We start from the raw sequence: 19626 nt of genomic DNA, 5'->3' as shown, positions 1-19626 counted from the left end.
GATGGATGAGCTTGAGGCTCTTTTGGAAATTGGCAGATTCGATATTGTGGGGATAACTGAGACGTGGCTTCAAGTGGACGGGGCCTGGGAAATGAATATTCAAGGCTACACCTGCTATCGTAAGGACAGACTGGCGGGCAGAGTTGGATGGGGTGGCCATGTTGGTAAGGGATAATATTCAGTCCCTTGCACAGGGGGACCTAGAATCAGGGGATGTAGAGTCAGTGTGGATAGAGCTGAGAAATTCTGAGAGTAAAAGGACCCTCTTGGGAGTTATCTACAGCCCCCCAAACAGTAGTCTGGATGTCGGATGTAAGTTGAATCAGGCGCTGAAATTGGCCTGTCGCAAAGATGTTACTACAGTTGTTATGGGGGATTTCAACATGCAGGTAGACTGGGAGAATCAGGATGGTATTGGACCTAAAGAAAGAGACTTTGTGGAGTGCCTCTGAGAAGGATTCTTAGAACAGCTGGTGCTGGAGCCTACCAGGGAGAAGGCAATTCTGGATCTGGTATTATGCAACAAACCAGAATTGATCAGGGACCTCGAAGTGAAGGAGCCATTGGGAAGTAGTGACCATAATACAATAAGCTTCAATCTGCAATTTGAGAGGGAGAGGGTACAATCGGAAGTGACAATATTTCAGTTGAATAAAGGGAACTATGAAGCTATGAGGGGGGAACTGGCCAAAATTCAATGGTGCAATATCTTAGCAGGGATGACAGTGGAGGAACAATGGCAGATATTTCTGTGTATAATGCAGAAGATGCAGGATCAGTTCATTCCAAAAAGGAAGAAAGATCCTAGGAGGAGGAATGGGTGGCCATGGCTGACGAGGGAAGTTAAGAAACATATAAAGTTAAAAGAGGAAAAAGTATAACATAGCAAAGAAAAGTGGGAAAACGGAGGACTGGGAAGCTTTTAAAGAACAACAGAGGATTACTAAGAAGGAAATTAGATTACATTACAGTGTGGAAACAGGCCCTTCGGCCCAATAAGTCCACACCGACCCGCCGAAGCGTAACCCACCCATACCCCTACATTTACCCCTTACCTAACACTACTGGCAATTTAGCATGGCCAATTCACCTGACCTGCACATCTTTGGACTGTGGGAGGAAACCGGAGCACCCGGAGGAAACCCACACAGACACGGGGAGAACATGCAAACTCCACACAGTCAGTCACCTGAGTCGGGAATTGAACCCGGGTCTCTGGCACTGTGAGGCAGCAGTGCTAACCACTGTGCCACCGTGCCGCCCCAATACGCAGAGAAAAAATGAGGTACGAAGGTAAACTGGCTAAAAATAAAAAGGAGGATAGTAAAAGCTTTTTTAGGTATGTGAAAGGCAAAAAAATGGTTAAGACTAAAATTGGGCCCTAGAAGACAGAAACAGGAGAATATATTACGGGGAACAAAGAAATGGCAGAAGAATTGAATTGGTATTTCAGATCTGTGTTCACTGGGGAACACACAAGCAGTCTCCCTGAGGTAACAGTGGCTGAAGGACCTGAACTAAAGGGAATTTATATTTGCCAGGAATTGGTGTTGGAGAGACTGTTAGGTCTGAAGGTTGATAAGTCCCCGGAGCTTGATGGTCTACATCCCAGGGTACTGAAGGAGGTGGCTCGAGAAATCGTGGATGCGTTGGTGATTATTTTCCAGAGTTTGATAGATTTCAGATCTGTTCCTGTGGATTGGAGGGTGGCTAATGTTGTACCACCTTTCAAGAAAGGTGGGAGAGAGAAACAGGAAATGATAGACCAGTTAGTCTGATCTCAGGGGTGGGAAAGATGCTGGAGTCAATTATAAAAGATGAAATTACGACACATCTGGATAGTAGTAACAGGATAGGTCAGAGTCAGCCTGGATTTATGAAGGGGAAATCACGCTTGACTAATCTCCTGGAATTTTTTGAGGATGTAACTCTGAAGATGGATGAGGGAATCCAGTAGATGTAGTGTACCTGGACTTTCAGAAAGCTTTTGATAAAGTCCCACATGGAAGGTTAGTGAGCAAAATTAGGGCGCATGGTATTGGGGGCAAAGTACTAACTTGGATTGAAAGTTGGTTGGCTGACAGGAAACAAAGAGTAGTGATAAACTGCTCCATTTCAGAATGGCAGGCAGTGACCAGTGGAGTACCACAGGGATCAGTGCTGGGACCGCAGCTTTTTACAATATATGTTAATGATATAGAAGATGGTATTAGTAATAACATTAGCAAATTTGCTGATGATACTAAGCTGGGTGGCAGGGTGAAATGTGAGGAGGATATTAGGAGATTACAGGGTGACCTGGACAGGTTAGGTGAGTGGTCAGATGCATGGCAGATGCAGTTCAATGTGGATAAACGTATGGTTATCCACTTTGGTGGCAAGAACAGGAAGGCAGATTACTACCTAAATGGAATCAATTTAGGTAAAGGGGCAGTACAGAGAGATCTGGATGTTCTTGTACACCAGTCAATGAAGGTAAGCATGCAGGTACAGCAGGTAGTGAAGAAGGCTAATAGCATGCTGGCCTTCATAACAAGAGGGATTGAACATAGAAGCAAAGAGGTTCTTCTGCAGCTGTACAGGGCCTTGGTGAGACCACACCTGTCGTATTGTGTGCAGTTCTGGTCTCCAAATTTGAGGAAAGACATTCTGGCTATTGAGGGAATGCAGCGTAGGTTCACGAGGTCAATTCCTGGAATGGCGGGACTACCTTACGCTGAAAGACTGGAGCGACTGGGCTTGTATACCCTTGAGTTTAGAAGACTGAGAGGAGATCTGATTGAGACGTATAAGATTATTAAAGGATTGGACACTCTGGAGGCAGGGAACATGTTTCCGCTGATGGGTGAGTGCAGAACCAGAGGACACAGCTAAAAAATACGGGGAAGACCATTTAGGACAGAAATGGGGAGAAACTTCTTCACCCAGAGAGTGGTGGCTGTGTGGAATGCTCTGCCGCAGAGGGCAGTGGAGGCCTAGTCTCTGGATTCATTTAAGAAAGAGTTGGATAGAGCTCTGAAGGATAGTGGAATCAAGGGTTATGGAGATAAGGCAGGAACAGGATACTGATTAAGGATGATCAGCCATGATCATAATGAATGGTGGTGCAATCTCGAAGGGCAGAATGGCCTACTCCGGCACCTATTGTCTATTGTCTATTGTTCCAGAACTTCGGATTTTGCATTTCAAAGAGACCGTGAGCGAGATGGCGCACTTGCTGCAGTCAGTGTCCACATTTTATGAACGTATTCTGCATTTGAGCTGAGAGGAGGAAAATGAAATGAGATGCGAACACAGTAGAGCTATCTTTTTTTCACACATTTGCACAGCAATGTTCGATTTTAGCACTGAGAATACAAAGTTGTGATACTGGGGTCTTTGAGCGTGTGCGTGATGTTTGCAGAGCGGGGTGAACTCACTGCTCTTCAACGCAGGTTCCTGGCGCCGTGAGGCAGCAGTGCTAACCACTGCGCCGCCCTTTGAAAGGGACTCAAAGTGGCTAAAGATGAGAAATTCTACGAATAAGGAAAAGCCAGGGCAAATATAATAACAAGTAACAGAAAGTAAAGGTAGCATAAATGAAAGAAAATGAATACCAAGTAATCCAGCTCAATCGAAAACAAAGTGAACTCGAAGTCATGGACCCTACTGGTTTTCTAGATGACCATCGTGCAAGAAGTGCTGCCATCTACAGAAACGTGAATCCTGCATTTAAAAGCGGATGCTCAGGCCCTTTAGTGAGCAGCGGTAGTTTTCCTGTCCCAATTACGACTTACACCAGAGGGGTGTAATAACATCTCTGAACAAGTCGTTTGGCGAAAACATTACATTGTTAAGAAGTTGAGATTACCTCCTTCCAAACCATTTCGGTTCCCCGCTGCCCACCCCCACAACCCCCCCCCCCCCCCACCCCCACCTTTCTCACATTTGATGGCTTGCATTGCCCTTAACAGGCCTTGCACACAAAATAATTAATCGGAAAACATGAGTGATTTACTGGTGGCGGTTAATGGATAGAAATAAAGTGAACGTGATTAGGTGATGGTAAAAAAACATACGTGTGATAACATTTTCGATTAAATACAAAAAGGTGAGGCTGCATTCACGGTGGCACATCCGCAAGGTGGACAGTTCTTTGTATTATACATTTAGTGACCTTTGAGGCAGTCCAAGAGTAACAGAAATGTGCATCGGGCATCTTCTGAGGTCCTGCTCACAAATGGGCTTTTCCTTTTTGAAGCTGATGAGGGCGCTTGTTCCTCAGTAGCCTGCTGTCAGAGCCACGCCATTGTACGGGAAGGAGGAGGAACAGCAGATCAGGGTCAGGATTTTTTTTCTCGGAGAAGCTGAACAATCAGGTGTTGTGTTTCGCAAAGCTTGAGCATCAAGGAGGAAGTGGACCCTCAATGAGAACTCAGGGAGATGTTAGAACATTTGCATGCATGGCCTCATTTTAGTAATGTGTCACATTCAAATGAGTATAGAAAAAAGGTGATAAAGCATATCAATTCCCCGCTTGAAAGATGGAGGAGGGAGGATGCAAGTGGGAGGCGTTGCAGTTTCTTACAGAACTGTGACTGGCTCTGGGGAAGGTGGCATCTGTAGAAACCAGAAAGATTACACCCATCTATTGCTAGGTTGAGTTGCTTGGAGAATGGTTTGATAATGTTTTTGGCAGGTTCTCAAAATAACTTGGAATGATGGCTGATGCCAAGAAAGAATATTAGAGAAGGTTACTAGTGTTCACAAACCATTTAGAATGACAGATGATGCTAGCATAGAGAAGCGTAAGTTAATAGGTGATATTGGAATAAGGCAGAGTTAAATGAAGATTGCATTAGGGTTACTTTGCATGTATTTGACACATGCAGCATAGTAAATATCTCTGGGAGTCACAGACACAGTGGAAATATGATGCTCTGGCAATAAGAGAAATGTGGCTCAAGAAAGGACATGACTATGTGTTGCATATTTCTAAGTACAAAGTGTTCAGAAGAGACGGAAAAGAAAGCAAGGATGGCATTATTCATCAGGAGAGAATTGCAGTGCAAGGGAGAGAGGATATACCAAAGTTTACTATAAATGTGGTTGCAGCTGAATAAAAACAGTGCAATTAAATCGTTTTGAATGATTAGTCTACAGATCAACAATCAATGGGTGCAGTGGAACAAACCTGCTGGATAAATACAGAGAGATGCCAGCATCATCTTGTAGTTATAGTGTGAAAGTTTATTTTAAAAGATAGACTGGGATATTGGTAGTGCAGAGGACCACGAAGTGTTCCAAGATTATGTGCAGGAGATTTTTCTGCAGAAGTACTTATTGAGTTTGATGACAAAGGATGCACTGTTGGCTGGCATTTCGCAATGAGTTTGGCCAAGTGAATCAAGTTTCAATCAGGATGCATTTATGTGACAATGACCATTGTATTATAAAATTTAGGATAATGGTGGAGAATGAGAAGGAAAATCAATTGACTGGCAGGCTACTTCAATTGGGCAAGAACTGTGTCAGTTCAGACATTCTTGTTGGTATGATAAGGGTAATACTGTTGATGTGGTGTACACAGACTTCCAGAAGACATCCTATATGTTCCACACAGCAGGCATGTAACAAAAATAAGAACTCATGGAATAAAAGAGACAGTAACAAAATAAATGTTATATTAGCAAAATGATAGGAAATAGAGGTTATGGTCTTTTTTTTGTGTGGAGGTAAATTTGTAGCAGACCTCTCCACGGATTGTTGTTTGCATTTTTTAATTACTTAAATTAATAATCTAGATCTTGGTGTGCAGCGGACAATTTCAAAGTTTGCAGATGATGCACAGATTGTAGGCTTTGTAACCTGTGCAGAGAACAGCATAGAATTTCAAACATTCATACATAATTTGGTGAAGTAACTGAACCTTAATGCGTATGTGCATAGATCATTGGATGTGGCTCTAAAGGCGAATAGAGGTGCTTATAAAGCAAACAGTATCCTAGACACAGAGTACAAGAACAAAGAGGTGATTCTGAACTTATATAAGACACTTCATTGCCTCAATTGGAATTCTGTCTCCCGTTCTGGGTGCCAAACTATAGAAAGGATATGAATGCATTGGAGCGAGTGCAGAAACACTTTACAACAATGGTTCTAGGAACCAGAAGCATCTGTGTGATGAGAGATTCAAGACATTTGTACTTGTCTTGGGGTGTGAAAGACTAACAGGAGATTTGAAAAATGTTTCAGAATCATGAGCTGGATTAGATAACAAGAAACGTTTCCCCTACATAAAAGGATCAAGAATAAAAGAATACAGATTAAATTAACTCATCAAATAATCAAGAGTAATATTTTGCACATGTGTACTTTGGATCTGGAAGTGCAATGAACAAGTGTTCAATTGTTGAATTCAAGAGAACTATTGATGATTATTTCAATGAAAACAATGTAGGAAGGTATGTGGAACAGGCAAGAGAATTCCACTCAGATATGATGCTCATTTGGAGAGCTTATGAACAGTCACCAGGGTGAATGGGCTCCTTCTACATCACAACACTTGTATGATTCTGTGCATTCGCATAGAGAGGAACTAATAGTTGTTGGCAGGAACAACTCTTGATATTTTGAGTACCTCTTCAAGTCAAATTTCTCACCACACTTATAAATAGAAAAGCAAATCTTGTGTAACTGCTTCATTCTCATTTAGCTTGGTACTGTGCCATTAAATTTGCTTCAGATTTACAGTACTGTAGTTGGTCACATCACCGCTTCACTTTCTTAATTTCATTTTTATGTTACAGTTATGGACCAGGCCAGACCTGCTCAAAGCAATTCAAAGAAGTGGACCAGGCCCTAACTTTGCTAATTGTTTTAAGCAGGCATAACCTGGGTATTCCAGGATTGATGCCACTGGTCAACCCACTTAGTTTTAAACAAAACAATTTATTTACAGGATTACCAAATGAAACTCAAACAAAAGAGAACAGAATACCGAATACCTTATCCTATCTGAAAACCCAACAGACTTAGTGATGCGGTTCCAAATACTTTCAACAATGCCCATAAACACCCCTTGACACAAAAGGTAAAATCAAATACAGGTTCTTATAAGATAGAAGTCAGAGAAAGAGTACCTGCCGAGACCTGCTTCTTCAGGTCCAGCAGCTTTTTTCACACGACTGCTAAAAATCAAACTATACCAGAGTAAAGTTAAGCTGGGAGAACTTGCCACTCCCCTTTCATTGTACAAGTCCTTTTGAAAGCCTTCTGTCTGAGGCAGTATCTGTTAACTATTATTAAAATGTCTTTAAAACACTTCAGCCCCAGACTTTTCAGAGTTTGTGTTGTTTAGGACTGCTTTGAGAAATTCTAAAGACAGTATTACATTGTTAAAACAGCAGCTCCATCACATTGCCCTTTCTGCTTTCTATCTCTGTCTAGGTTTTCTGATGTTCTGGGCCCTCAATAGCTGATGTAAGATTCTATTTTGCTGTTTATCCATTCCAATGCATTCTTCAACATCTAAGATCCTTTGTGAAGCCAAATTATGATGATAACTGATCATAAGTGACCTACAAAAAGATGAAGTGTATTATCACTAAACCATTAAACCGGAGATCAGACTAATATTCTGGGGACCTGGATTCTAATCTTGTCAAGACAGATGGTGGAATTTAAATTCAGTAATTATCAATAGTGACAGCGGCATGGTGGCACAGTGGTTAGCACTGCTGCCTCACAGCGCCAGGAACCTGGGTTTAATTCCCACCTCGGGCAACTGTCTGTGTGGAGTTCCCAGTGTCTGTGTGGGCTTCCTCCGGGTGCTCCGGTTTTCTCCCACAGTCCAAAAATGTGCAGGTTAGGTGAATTGGCCATGCTAAATTGCCCGTAGTGTTAAGTGAAGGTGTAAATGTAGGGGAATGGGTCTGAGTGGGTTGCTTTTCAGAGGGTCGGTGTGGACTTATTTGTCCGAAGGGCCTGTTTCCACACTGTAAGTAATCTAATTTAATAAATCTGGAATAAGAGCCGTATGATTATCATGAAATTATTGTCAGGATAAAAACATCTGGCCTACATGTGACTCTAGACACTCAGCAATTTGGTTGATTCTTAACTTCCCTATGGAAAATTAGGATGGGAAATGAATGGTGGCCTAGCCAGTGATGTCCACATCTTGTGAATGAATAAAAAAGAAAATCTGCCCACGCCACCAACTTGTCAATGTTCATTTGGAGCTCCAAACAATTATTTACAACTATTCACTGTTCTAAATTTGAAATGCAAATTTGAAATTGTTTGTTGTACGCTACCATCCAGATTAGTGACATATATTTGGAAAATTAATGATCATAATATTGACTGCTTTGGAACTCCAGAACAAATGTTCCTCCAGCTCAATAGTATTAATTGACAATTACCTTGTGTTTCTTATCACTCAGCCATTTTTAAACCAAGTTGCCACTGTCCCTTTTATGCCATAACGCATAAATTGCTTCACAAGTTTGGTGTAGGGATATTGTGTCAAATACCTTCGTGAAATCCATATATACCACATCAACAGTGTTATCCTCATCCTCGTTCTGTTATCTCTTCAAAAACTTCCAGCAAGTTTGATAAACATTAGTTCATCTTTAAAAATTTATGCTGTTGTTTCTTAATCAACCCAGCATTTTCCAGGCAATAAATAATTCTATCCTGAACACTTGTTTCTGCAATTTTGTCCATCACCAAAATTAGACCAACAGATCTGTAATTACTGTGATAATTGTTACAACATTTGTAGAACAAGGCCAGAATGGTCTTCAGCCTTTTGTAGCCTCCCCCAATCCAGGGAAGACTGAAATATTAAGGCTACTGCCTCTGCAATTTCTAACCATCACTTTCTTCAAATTTCATGGATGCATCTCCTCCAGTTCTGCTGCCGTGTCAAATTTAAGTGCCAACAATGTATCAAAGACTTCACCCATTTCTTCACTTTGCACTTCTTTAAGCTGCGGGCACAACATCTGATAAAAGATTATATGTGTAACTTTCAACCTTGCGGAATGGACCGACCTCCCTGCTGTACCTTTATATAAAAATAATCTGACCTTTAATTTAAGCCAAGAAGAAGGTTAATTAAGTTTTGAATTAAACAGAAGAAGCAAGAACTTCAACTTTCTTACATGCAGCTTGAAAGTAGACATAAACAAAATACCCACTGTAAGCAATCAGTTCACTGTTTTGCACTGAAAACACTTTTGTCAGCTTTATTGAATTCTGACAGGATTCTAGTTGGGATATAGCTGCTATTCCAACCGTGCTTGGTCTGAGCCTCCATCTTCAAGCAGTTATTAGGAAACTATGCTGTCACCCCTGTTCATCCTCAGGTTCACTCTGTTGCCACCATGACTTACTTCTCCATGAATCAGTATCTTTATTTATGTTCTCAGTCTGTGTCTTACATTCTGCTTCACTGTGGTGACGCTATCTTACTGCGCACTCCTTTCAGTCTGTTTCACATTAATATTGACTTGATGCACACTGTCCACAGTCTGTTTCACAGTTATGCTGACTTTCTGCACACTTGTCCCACTCTGCACTTTGAAACAAATCACATTAATATATAAAGGAATGTTAATATTCTGATTATTAAATGCAACTATAATATCAAGTTTAATTTTTAAAATTGATTTTAAAATGATTATTTCAGATCATTTTATGCTCGAATTATTTTTTCTCACTTTAAATGCTTAACAGATTTCAGAGATCTGAGGTTGGTGGGGCATCTTGCACCATGCATCGGAAAATTGGAAATTTATTACCGAGGTCAGTGGAACTCTGTTTGTAGTGGTGTGTTGGATTCAGCTGCTGGGAAAGTCATCTGCAAACAGATTTTGTGCAGTTCATTTCATACATTAACAACTAGCCCAAACCCGCAAGAAACAGGTCCTATTTTACTGGATAGAATTCAGTGCAATGGAACAGAATCTTCATTGTGGGATTGTTCATTCACAACGTCCAGCCAGCAGACCTGCGAAACTGGGACAAGTGCAGTCATCTTCTGTAAAGGTATTTAATAATTGTTAATTCATGTTAAATATATTTGTTCATGTATTTTACTAGCTCACAAGGAATCTTACAGGATAATGAGGCACCAGATGTTTTTTCAGCCAGCATTGTCTGGTGCAGGGAATGACGAGCAAATCTTACACCAATCTGATGGTGTCAAGGTCACAGGCCTTCCACTGGAATCAAAGTCTGAGTGGAGGATGTTGCATCCGTAGGAGCTATCAGCTAATTAGTGATCAATATCTTTTGCAAAACATCACAGAGAAGCTGTTGCATCTTTTTTTAAATAAATTCAGCCCTGGCTATGTGTGTTGCCAGCTAGACAACCATATTTTCCCATTGTTAAATGCACTTGAGAAGTGGCAGTGCTCCCACACATCTGTGGTCCTTGTCATTGGAGGATAGATGATAACAGTGTGTTGGTTTGCAGCAGATATGCACTGTCCAATGGACAGAAGGGCAAGCGATGCATTGAAATATCATGACCTAAAAGTTCCCTTCCAAGCCACATACTAGCCTGAATTGGAATCAAGTCGTAGTTCCTTTGTTGATGTTGCACCAAAGTCTTGGAAAACCCTTCCTCACAATGTAGGTATGCCTACACCCCATGAACTGAAGCATTTCAAGAGTCCTACTCACCCACCACATTCTCCAAGGTAAATAGGGATTGATAATGACTGTGACAATAACAGTGACACCCACAGCACATGTACTAATATAAAAAGTCCCACTTTACAGCCTGGAGGTCTGAACATGAATTCAATAACTTTTTGGCTTCAATGAAGATTGGTTGTCACTAAAATGTAAGCATATAATACTGCAGATTTGAATACAAACAGCATGACTTTGCATTGATAAGGTTAATTTGGCATTCGAAAAACTGACATTTCTTTGGCTCTGTCAGACAACAAAATTCCCAATATCATTTTAGCAGGTCATTTTTTTCACAAATCATGCACGTACAATTCTTTCTGTACAGTCTTCCAATCTCAAAGTTGGAGATGAATCAGCATTTATTACCATATTGACTTTGTACTACTCAATGCAGAATCTTGTGCCCATTTAGTTTGAGCACCACCACGATAGATGATCACCAGCTATTATAACTAGGTTCAATAATTATACAACATAACTTTTCTTCCCTCATGAAAGCTAACTCTGTCCCTGTCTCCAATCCATCACTAATTTCTTCAGGATGCCTAGCAAGCTATCCTCCTTTCTACTGTACGCGCTGAGGCAAAGTAATTCTTGAACATGTCTGCCATTTCCCCAGCTTCAATGACAAGATCATCATTTCCAGTTTTCAGTGGGCCATCATTATTCCTGACTACCAACTTTCCCACAATGTAACGATAATATTCTTTTTTATTGATGTTGATGTCTCTTGCAAGCTTCATTTCTGGATCGTAATCTTCGGATTTCTGCCTGATGCAGTAATTTCCACGTGCAAATTGGCTTAGGGACAAGAAAATTAGTGAAGTAAACACGTGGCTAAGGGAATGGTGTAGGAAGGAGGGTTCCATTTCATGGGGCTTTGGCACCAATTTGGAAGGGGGAGATCTGTACCAATGGGACAGTCTCCACCTGAACCGATCTGAAACTAGTATTCTAGCGAAAAGGATAAATAAGGTGATCACTAGGACTTCAAATTGTGAGGCACGGGGCAGGGAAAGGGAAAGCAACAGGAAGTATGGTGATAAATGAAAAGGGAAGCAACAGGTTAGCATGCATGCAGGAAGCTTTAAGTTCAAGGCAGACTATGAAAAAAGCAAAAATGAAGGATAACTCAGGAGATATTAGAGATGCTGTGAATCATGACTGTAAGAAAGCTAGCATAAAGGCACTTTACCTGAATGCTCGAAGCATTCATAATAAGGTTGACGAGTTATCGGCACAAATTATCGTGAACAAATATGATTTGATAGCCATCACGGAGACATGGTTGCAGGATGGTCATGAATGGGAATTTAATATCCAAGGGTACCAGACTATTCGGAAGTACAGACAGGCATGCAAGGGAGGTGGTGTAGCTCAGATATTCAAGGACAACATCAGGGCAGTGCTGAGAGATGGCATAGATTCTGTGGAGCATGAGGTCTAATCCATTTGGCTAGAAATTAGGAATTCCAAGAAGAAAATGTCACTGACAGATGTAATCTATAAGCCACCAAATAATAACATCACATTGGGGCGGGCAATAAACAAGGAAATAACTTCTGCCTGAAAAAATGGTATGGCTATTATCATGGGGGACTTTAATCTGCATGTAGATTGGTCGAACCAGCTCGGTCAGGGTAGCCTTGAGGAGGAGTTTGTTGTGTGTAACCATGATAGTTTTCTTGAAAGTATGTAATTGAACTGACTAGGAAGCAAGCTTTCCTCAATCTGGTCCTATGTAATGAGACAGGAATAATTAATGACCTCACAGTCAGGGATCCTCTTGGAAGGAGTGATCACAGTATGGTTGAATTTAAAATACAGCTGGATAGCGTGAAGATAAAATCCAATACCAGGGTCCTGTGCTTGAATAAGGGGGACTATGATAGAATGAGGGAGGACCTGGCTGGAAACAGAGACTTTATGCTGCAACAGCTGATGAGCAGTGAAGGACCTTCAAAGAAATGTTTTGAAGTGCTCAGCAAAAGTATATTCTGGTGAGAAGAAAGAACTGTAAGAGGAGGGGTAATCTGCATTGGGAGTTTAAAGAAATAAGGCAGACTATCAAAGTGAAAGATAAGGTGTACAAAATGGCCAAAAACTGAAGGAACCTAGAAGATTGGAGAAACTTTAAAAGCCAACAGAAAGCCACAAAAAGAGCTATAAAGAAAAATAAGATAGAGTGAGAGCAAAAAACTAGCACAGAATATAAAAAAAAAAATAGCAAAGGGTTCAATAAATATATAAAATGAATAAGCGTGGCTAAAGTAAATGTTGGTCCATTGGAGGATTAAAAGGGGCAGTTAGTTATGGGATACGATGAAATGGCTGAGGCATTGAACAGGTATTTGCATTGGTCTTCACAGTGGAGGAGACTAACAATGTGCCTGTAAGTGACAAAGAGACAAAGGTAGGAAAGAACCTGGAAACAATTATTATTAAGCTAATGGAGCTAAAGATAGATAAGTCTCCTGGCCCTGATGGAATGCATCCCAGGGTACTAAAAGAGATGGCAGGAGAAATAGCAGTTGGGCTGGCAGTAATTTTCCAAAATTTACTGGACTCTGGGGCAGTCCCAGCAGATTGGCAAATAGCAAATGTGATGCCACTGTTTGGAAAGGGAAGTAGACAAAAAATGGGGAATTATAGACCAGTGATCTTAACCCCTGTAGTGGGGAAGATACTTGAGTGTATTATCAAGGAAGAAATAGCAGGGCATCTTGAAAGAAATTGTCCCATTGTACAGATGCAACATGGGTTCATGAAGGGCAGGTCATGCTTCACAAATCTTTTGGAATTCTATGATGACATTTCAAGCAAGGTGGACAATGGGGACTAAGTGAGTGTGCTGTACCTCGATTTCCAAAAGGCCTTTGACAAGGTGCCGCACGTGAGGCTGCTGCATAAGATAAGGATGCATGATGTTAGGGGTAGAGTATTAATTTGGATAGAGGATTGGGCAAATGACAGGTAGCAAAGAGTGGGGATAAATGAGTGCTATTCTGGCTGGCAATCAGTGACTAGTGGTGTGCCTCAGGGATCGGTGCTGGGGCCACAATCATTTATAATTTATATAGATGGTTTGGAGTTGGAGACCATACATACAGTGTCAAAATCTGCTGATGACACTAAGATGGGTGGCAGAGCAAAGAATGCAGAGGACTGCGAAACTTTGCAGAGGAACTTAGATACATTGATTGAGTGGGCAAAGGTCTGGCAGATGGACTACAGTGTTAGTAAATATGAAGTCATACATTTTGGTAGGAGTAACAGGGAAATAGATTATTATTTGAACGGGAAAAATTTGCAGCATGCTGATTTGCAGAAGGACCTGCGTGTCCTTGTACATGAATCGCAGAAGGTTGGTCTGCAGGTACAACAAGTAATTAGGAAGGCAAATGGAAGTTTGTCTTTCATTGCAAAAGGGGTTGAGTTTAAAAGTAGAGAGATAATGTTACAGCTGTACAAGCGGTTGGTGAGGCCACACCTGGAGCATTCCATGCAGATTTGATCTCTTTTCTTCAGAGCGGATGCACTGGCACTGGAGGGTGTGCGGAGGAGGTTCACTAGTTTGATTCTGGAGTTGCGGGGGTTGGCTTATGAGGAGAGGCTGAGTAGATTGGGATTATATTCATTGGAATTCAGAAGAATGAGGGGGATCTTATAGAAGCATATAAAATTATGAAGGGACTCGATAAAATAGAAATATATAGGATATTTCCACTGGTGTGTGAGATGAGGACATGAGGGCATGACCTCAAGATTAGAGGAAGCAGGTTTAGAACTGAACTGAGAAGGAACTTCTTCACCCAGAGGGTTGTTAATCATGGAATTCCTTGCCCAGGGAAGTAGTTGATGCTACTTCAGTAATCTTGATTCGTAATTTGTAATTTGTAATTCAGTAATTTTGAAAAATAAAGGAAATAAGGGATATGGTAAAAACGCGGTTAAGTGGTGCTGAGTCAATGTTAAGATTAGCCATGATCTTATTGAGTAGCGGAGCAGGTTTGAAGGGCCGGACGGCCTACTTCTGCTCCTAGTTCTTATGTTCTTCTGTACATTTAATAATCCATTTTGGTAGCTCTTATGACTTTGCTGGTCTTTGTATCTTTTAATTGTTTAAGACCTCTGTAAACAGCTCTTCAAATGCTGGTAGCAGAATTGAAAGTGAAATTCTTAATTGAGGGTCAGGCTGAACATACATTGAACAAAAAAAAACCCAAAGAACTCGAGATAAATCAGAATCATACATGGCATGTCTGGCAAATTTCACTTATATCTTGCTGTCCTCATCAATACATGTGTTATAATATTTTAGCCTTTGTTTTCCTAATACATAGGTGATCTGCCATTCAAATTTCATATCTGCCATTTGAATTTAAAATCTGCCATTCGAATTTCATAATTTTTGTAGTAGTGAATTCCATAAGCGTACTACTCTTTAGGTGAAGAGGTTTCTCTTAATCTTAATCCTGCAATGTTTACCCCTTATCCCTAAATTATGACCCCTGGTTCTGGACTCCTCATAATTGGAAACATTCTTCCTGCATTTAAAGTCTCTAGTCCTGTTAGAATTGTACAGTTTCTATGAGATTCCCTCTCATTCTTCTAAACTCCAGAGAATACTATCCTAACTTACTCAAACTTTCCTCATATGTCAGTCCTGCCATTCCAGGAATCAATTTGGTAAACCCTTGCTACACTGCCTCGAAAGCCAAAACATCTTTCCTTAGTTAAGGTGACCAAGGCTGCACACAATATTCCAGCTGCATCCTTTTTAATGCAATGTAGAATTGCAGCAAAACATCCTTGTTCCTGCACTCCAATCCTCTTGCTATTAAGGCCAACATACTGTTTGCCTTCTTTACTGTCTGCTGCACCCATGTTTTTATTTTCAGCAACTGGTGCCGAAAGACAGCTGCGTCTTGTTGAACATTTCCTTCTCTCACGAGTCACTGTCTTTTTCATGGAAAAAGGACAGTTTGTTCTGACTCCTTGTTTTGTGTCTGCTAACCAATTTTCTATCCCAATTCCTACACTATCCCCAATCCCATTTTTTAAATTTTACATGTTAATCTCTTACATGGGACTTTGTCAGAAGTCCAAATAAACCACATCAATTGGCTTTCTCTGATCAATGCTACTAGTTACAACCTCAAGGAATTCCAGTAGATTTGCTAAGAATGCTTTCCCTTTTGTAATTTCCATGCTGATTGTGTCTGGTTATATCACTGATTTCTAAGTGCTCTACTATAATATCCCTGATAATAACATTTTCCCCATTACGAATCTCAGACTCACTGGTCTGTAATTCCCTGTTTTCTCTCTACCCCACCTTTTAAATAGCCAGGTTGAATTAGTCACCCTCCAATCTGTAAGAACTGTTTCAGAGTCTAAAGAATCTTGGAAGATGACTACCAAAGCATTCATTATTTCTAGGGACACTTCCTTAAGTGCTCTTGTATGTAAATGCTCAGAACTTCTGGATTTATCAACCTTCAATACATCAATTTCTCTTGCACCATTTCTCTACTAATACAGATTTGCTTCAGTTCTCCCTCTTATTAAATACTCTATCCTCGAACATTTCTGGGAAATTATCTGCTACCATCTTTGTGAAAGCAGAAACAAAGCATGAATTTTGTAATGGCAGGCTTTAGGTAACCAAATACAGATGCCAAATACATTCACCTGTACCTGTGTTTTTGTTTTTGCTGCTGTTTACCTATTATTTACATATCCATGCCATTAATTCTGTGATCTGCATGTACTGCTCGCAAGACAAAGCTTTTCACTGTATCTCAGTACACGTGACAATAAATTCAATTCAGATGCCATAGTGATCACCTTTATTCTGAAACTGTCTTCTTCCATAACAGTGCAGCAAAGTGCAATTCTCCAGGGTGGAGGTAGCCCATGTGCTGGGACAGTTCAAGCCCGTAGCTTCGGTGTTTGGAATATTATCTGCGGTCGCATGTGGGATTTGAATGATGCTCATGTTTTATGTAAATACCTGGGATGTGGTGATGCTCTATCTGCATCAGGGAATTCTCAGTTTGCGGTTGGCAATTGGCCTGTGCTGAACTTTGAAATTGGCTGCAAAGCCAGCGAGGAAGATCCCTGGAAGTGTGAATTGAAGCAGCTGGCTCACAATAACTGTTCCAGAGAAGTGGAAGCAGCTGGTGTGGTATGTTCAGGTAACTCTCCTTCCTGAAATATTTGAAAACATGGAGCATGGTGATTTATTTCTTGTTATTGCATCAAATCATACAATTCTTTTGACAATATGCTATTTAATAGTACTGAAAAATATTCTACTGAGTTTGAAGGTTTTAGATTCTAAAATGAAATAAAATTCTCTCGACCATTTTCTAGATTTTAAAGCTATGTGTTTCACCTTTGTGTGGAAATTTAACTTGTGTCCTTTCATCAGGATCATAAATGAGAAGGACAAACTTTCACTGATGAAAGATTAAACAGGTTGGATTAATGGCTTACTTTGTTCATAAGCCACAAATAAGTGCTCAGGTTCCAGCAGGAACATTTCTACAGCAACATGCCAAGAGCAGGTGATAATTGTGCAGCAAAAATAAATTATTTCTCCATCTAGAAATCACATCTGGAAATTATCTGGAGTATTGTGTGCAGTTCTGGTCACCAGTCTATGGGAAGGACATGGGGGATTTGGAGATGGTGGCAATGAGGTTTACTAGAATATTGCCTGGAATGAAGTATTTAGCTAGTAGGAGAAGTTAGATAAACTTAGATTGTTTGTGCTAAAGTATCCAGGGCTGAGGGACGACCTGATAGACATCTATAAAATTATGAGAAGCATGGATAGTTGGAGTCTTTTTCTCAAGGCAGGAATGTCAAATACTAGGGGGCATAGGTTTAAAATGAGAGGGGACAATTTAAAGAAGATGTGCAAGACAAGCTAATTATGCAGAGGGTGGTTTGTGCCTGGAACAAGCTGTGAGGGGAGATGGTAGAAGCAGATACAATAGCAACATTCAAGAGGCATTTGGACAGGTAAATGAACAGGCAGGGTATAGAGGGACATGAACCATAGGCAGGCAGATGGGATTAGTTTCGATTGGCACTTGGTCAGCACAGACATGGTGAGTCCAGCCTTAGGTAACTTGGAAAGGGTAGATTTAAAAATGAAATGATGCCTTGCATGTCAAATCAAATTTCAGTTGCTGAGGTGGAGTTATAGATAATAAACAAAATAAAGTGTTGTCAGATATGAGAATACTGGCCAGTGCTGTAATCAAAGTTGGAATCCAATAGGTTTGGAAACAAAACAATCTTTCTGGCATCAAAACTTTTTAACTCTACAGTATCAACAGTAATGACATGAATTTTGAGAAGAGTTGTAGCTCAGGTTGAAGTTTTGGATGTAGGTTTGCTCGTTGAGCTGAAAGGTTCATTTCCAGACTTTTCTTTACTTTACTGGGTAACATCTTCAGTGGACCTCATGCAAAGCTATGCTGAAAATACCTGCTTTTTATTTATATGTTTGGGTTTCTTTGGGTTGGTGATGTCATTATTATCCTCACTAGTATCCTCAGATATGGATGAGGAAGGACACCATTTCGACTGGAACAATACATCCATCCTAGGACAAGCCAAACAAAGACACGCACGAGAATTCCTAGAAGCATGGCACTCCAACCGGAACTCTAGCGACAAACACATCGGGTTAGACCCCATCTACCACCCCCCAGTCTCTTCCCCCCCGCCCAGTCTCTTCCCCCCCCCCACCCCAAGTCTCTTCCCCCCACTGTAGGAAATAACATCACCACAGGAAATGACATCACCAACCCAAAGAAACCCAAACATATAAATAGAAATCAGGAAATTTCAGCATTGCTTTGCATGAGGCCTACTGAAGATGTTTAAAAATGTGTTGCTGGAAAAGCGCAGCAGGTCAGGCAGCATCCAAGGACCAGGAGAATCGATGTTTTGGGCATAAGCCCTTCTTCCTGAAGAAGGGCTTATGCCCGAAACGTCGATTTTCCTACTCCTTGGATGCTGCCTGACCTGCTGTGCTTTTCCAGCAACACATTTTTCAGCTCTGAACTCCAGCATCTGCAGTCCTCACTTTCTCCCACTGAAGATGTTACCTAGTAAGGTAATGAAATGTCTGGAAATGAAGCTTTTAGCTCAGCGAGCAAACCTACATCCAAAATGACACGAAGTTGAACTTCATTTTGTACAATGAACAACAAATACAATAATAGTTCAGTTAAATCTGTCTCAATATATGCTTAGGTTGAAGGAAATTACCTGATAAAAACATTATTTCATCTTTTTAAAACAACAGGTCACAAGCAGCCAAGATTGGTTGGTGGAGTGGATGGATGTTCTGGAAGGTTGGAGATACAGAAAGGAATGACATGGGGGACTGTGTGCTACTCACATTGGGATTCACTGGATGCCCGTGTGGTTTGCACATCATTGAAATGTGGGGAAGTGATATCAGTACTCAGCGGGGCTCAATTTGGAGAAGGCAGTAGTCCTATATGGCAGGATGTCTATGAATGTCAGGGTAATGAGACAGTTATCTGGGACTGCCCCATTACATCAAGTAATCAAAGGAACTGCACACACAGCCATGATGTCAGTATAATTTGTTCTGGTAAGTGTTTCATTTCTTCTTATATTTAAATTCATAACCAAAACAATGAGTTTAAAACTGCCCATTTAATCTAGTAGACGCAATTCACCTTTTCTCTTCACCTCTCACATTATATATGAGAAACATATGAACATAAAATCAAAAGTAGGTTCCAAAGTAAGTCGTTGAGCCCCGCAAACCTACTCTGCCATTCCATGGCTGATCTGATTATAACTGTAAAACTGTCTCTGCCTACTGCTGATATCTCTTCACCCTCTTGATTGACAACAACCTAACCACTTCTGCTTTAA

The 19626-nt window shown here is 40.8% G+C and overlaps 1 protein-coding gene across 1 annotated transcript in view; it reads left to right on the top strand.

Moving 5' to 3' along the window:
• The first annotated feature begins 5446 nt into the window (after window positions 1–5446).
• The window catches only part of LOC148148278 (scavenger receptor cysteine-rich type 1 protein M130-like), a 36321-nt gene continuing 22141 nt past the window's right edge, over window positions 5447–19626 (top strand). The window contains exons 1-4 of the mRNA XM_087993947.1: window positions 5447–5531; window positions 9727–10038; window positions 16575–16892; window positions 19022–19336. Of these exons, the coding sequence (XP_087850073.1) occupies window positions 5447–5531; window positions 9727–10038; window positions 16575–16892; window positions 19022–19336 (1030 nt within the window). The remainder of the gene's footprint in view (window positions 5532–9726; window positions 10039–16574; window positions 16893–19021; window positions 19337–19626) is intronic.

The sequence above is a fragment of the Chiloscyllium plagiosum genome, unplaced genomic scaffold (assembly GCF_037043375.1).
Source record: "Chiloscyllium plagiosum isolate Xiang-an unplaced genomic scaffold, Cpla_swu_hap1 HiC_scaffold_13, whole genome shotgun sequence".
Lineage (NCBI taxonomy): Eukaryota > Metazoa > Chordata > Chondrichthyes > Orectolobiformes > Hemiscylliidae > Chiloscyllium > Chiloscyllium plagiosum.
Note: the sequence above shows the minus strand (reverse complement) of the source record. Positions and strands in the feature narration are given on the sequence as shown.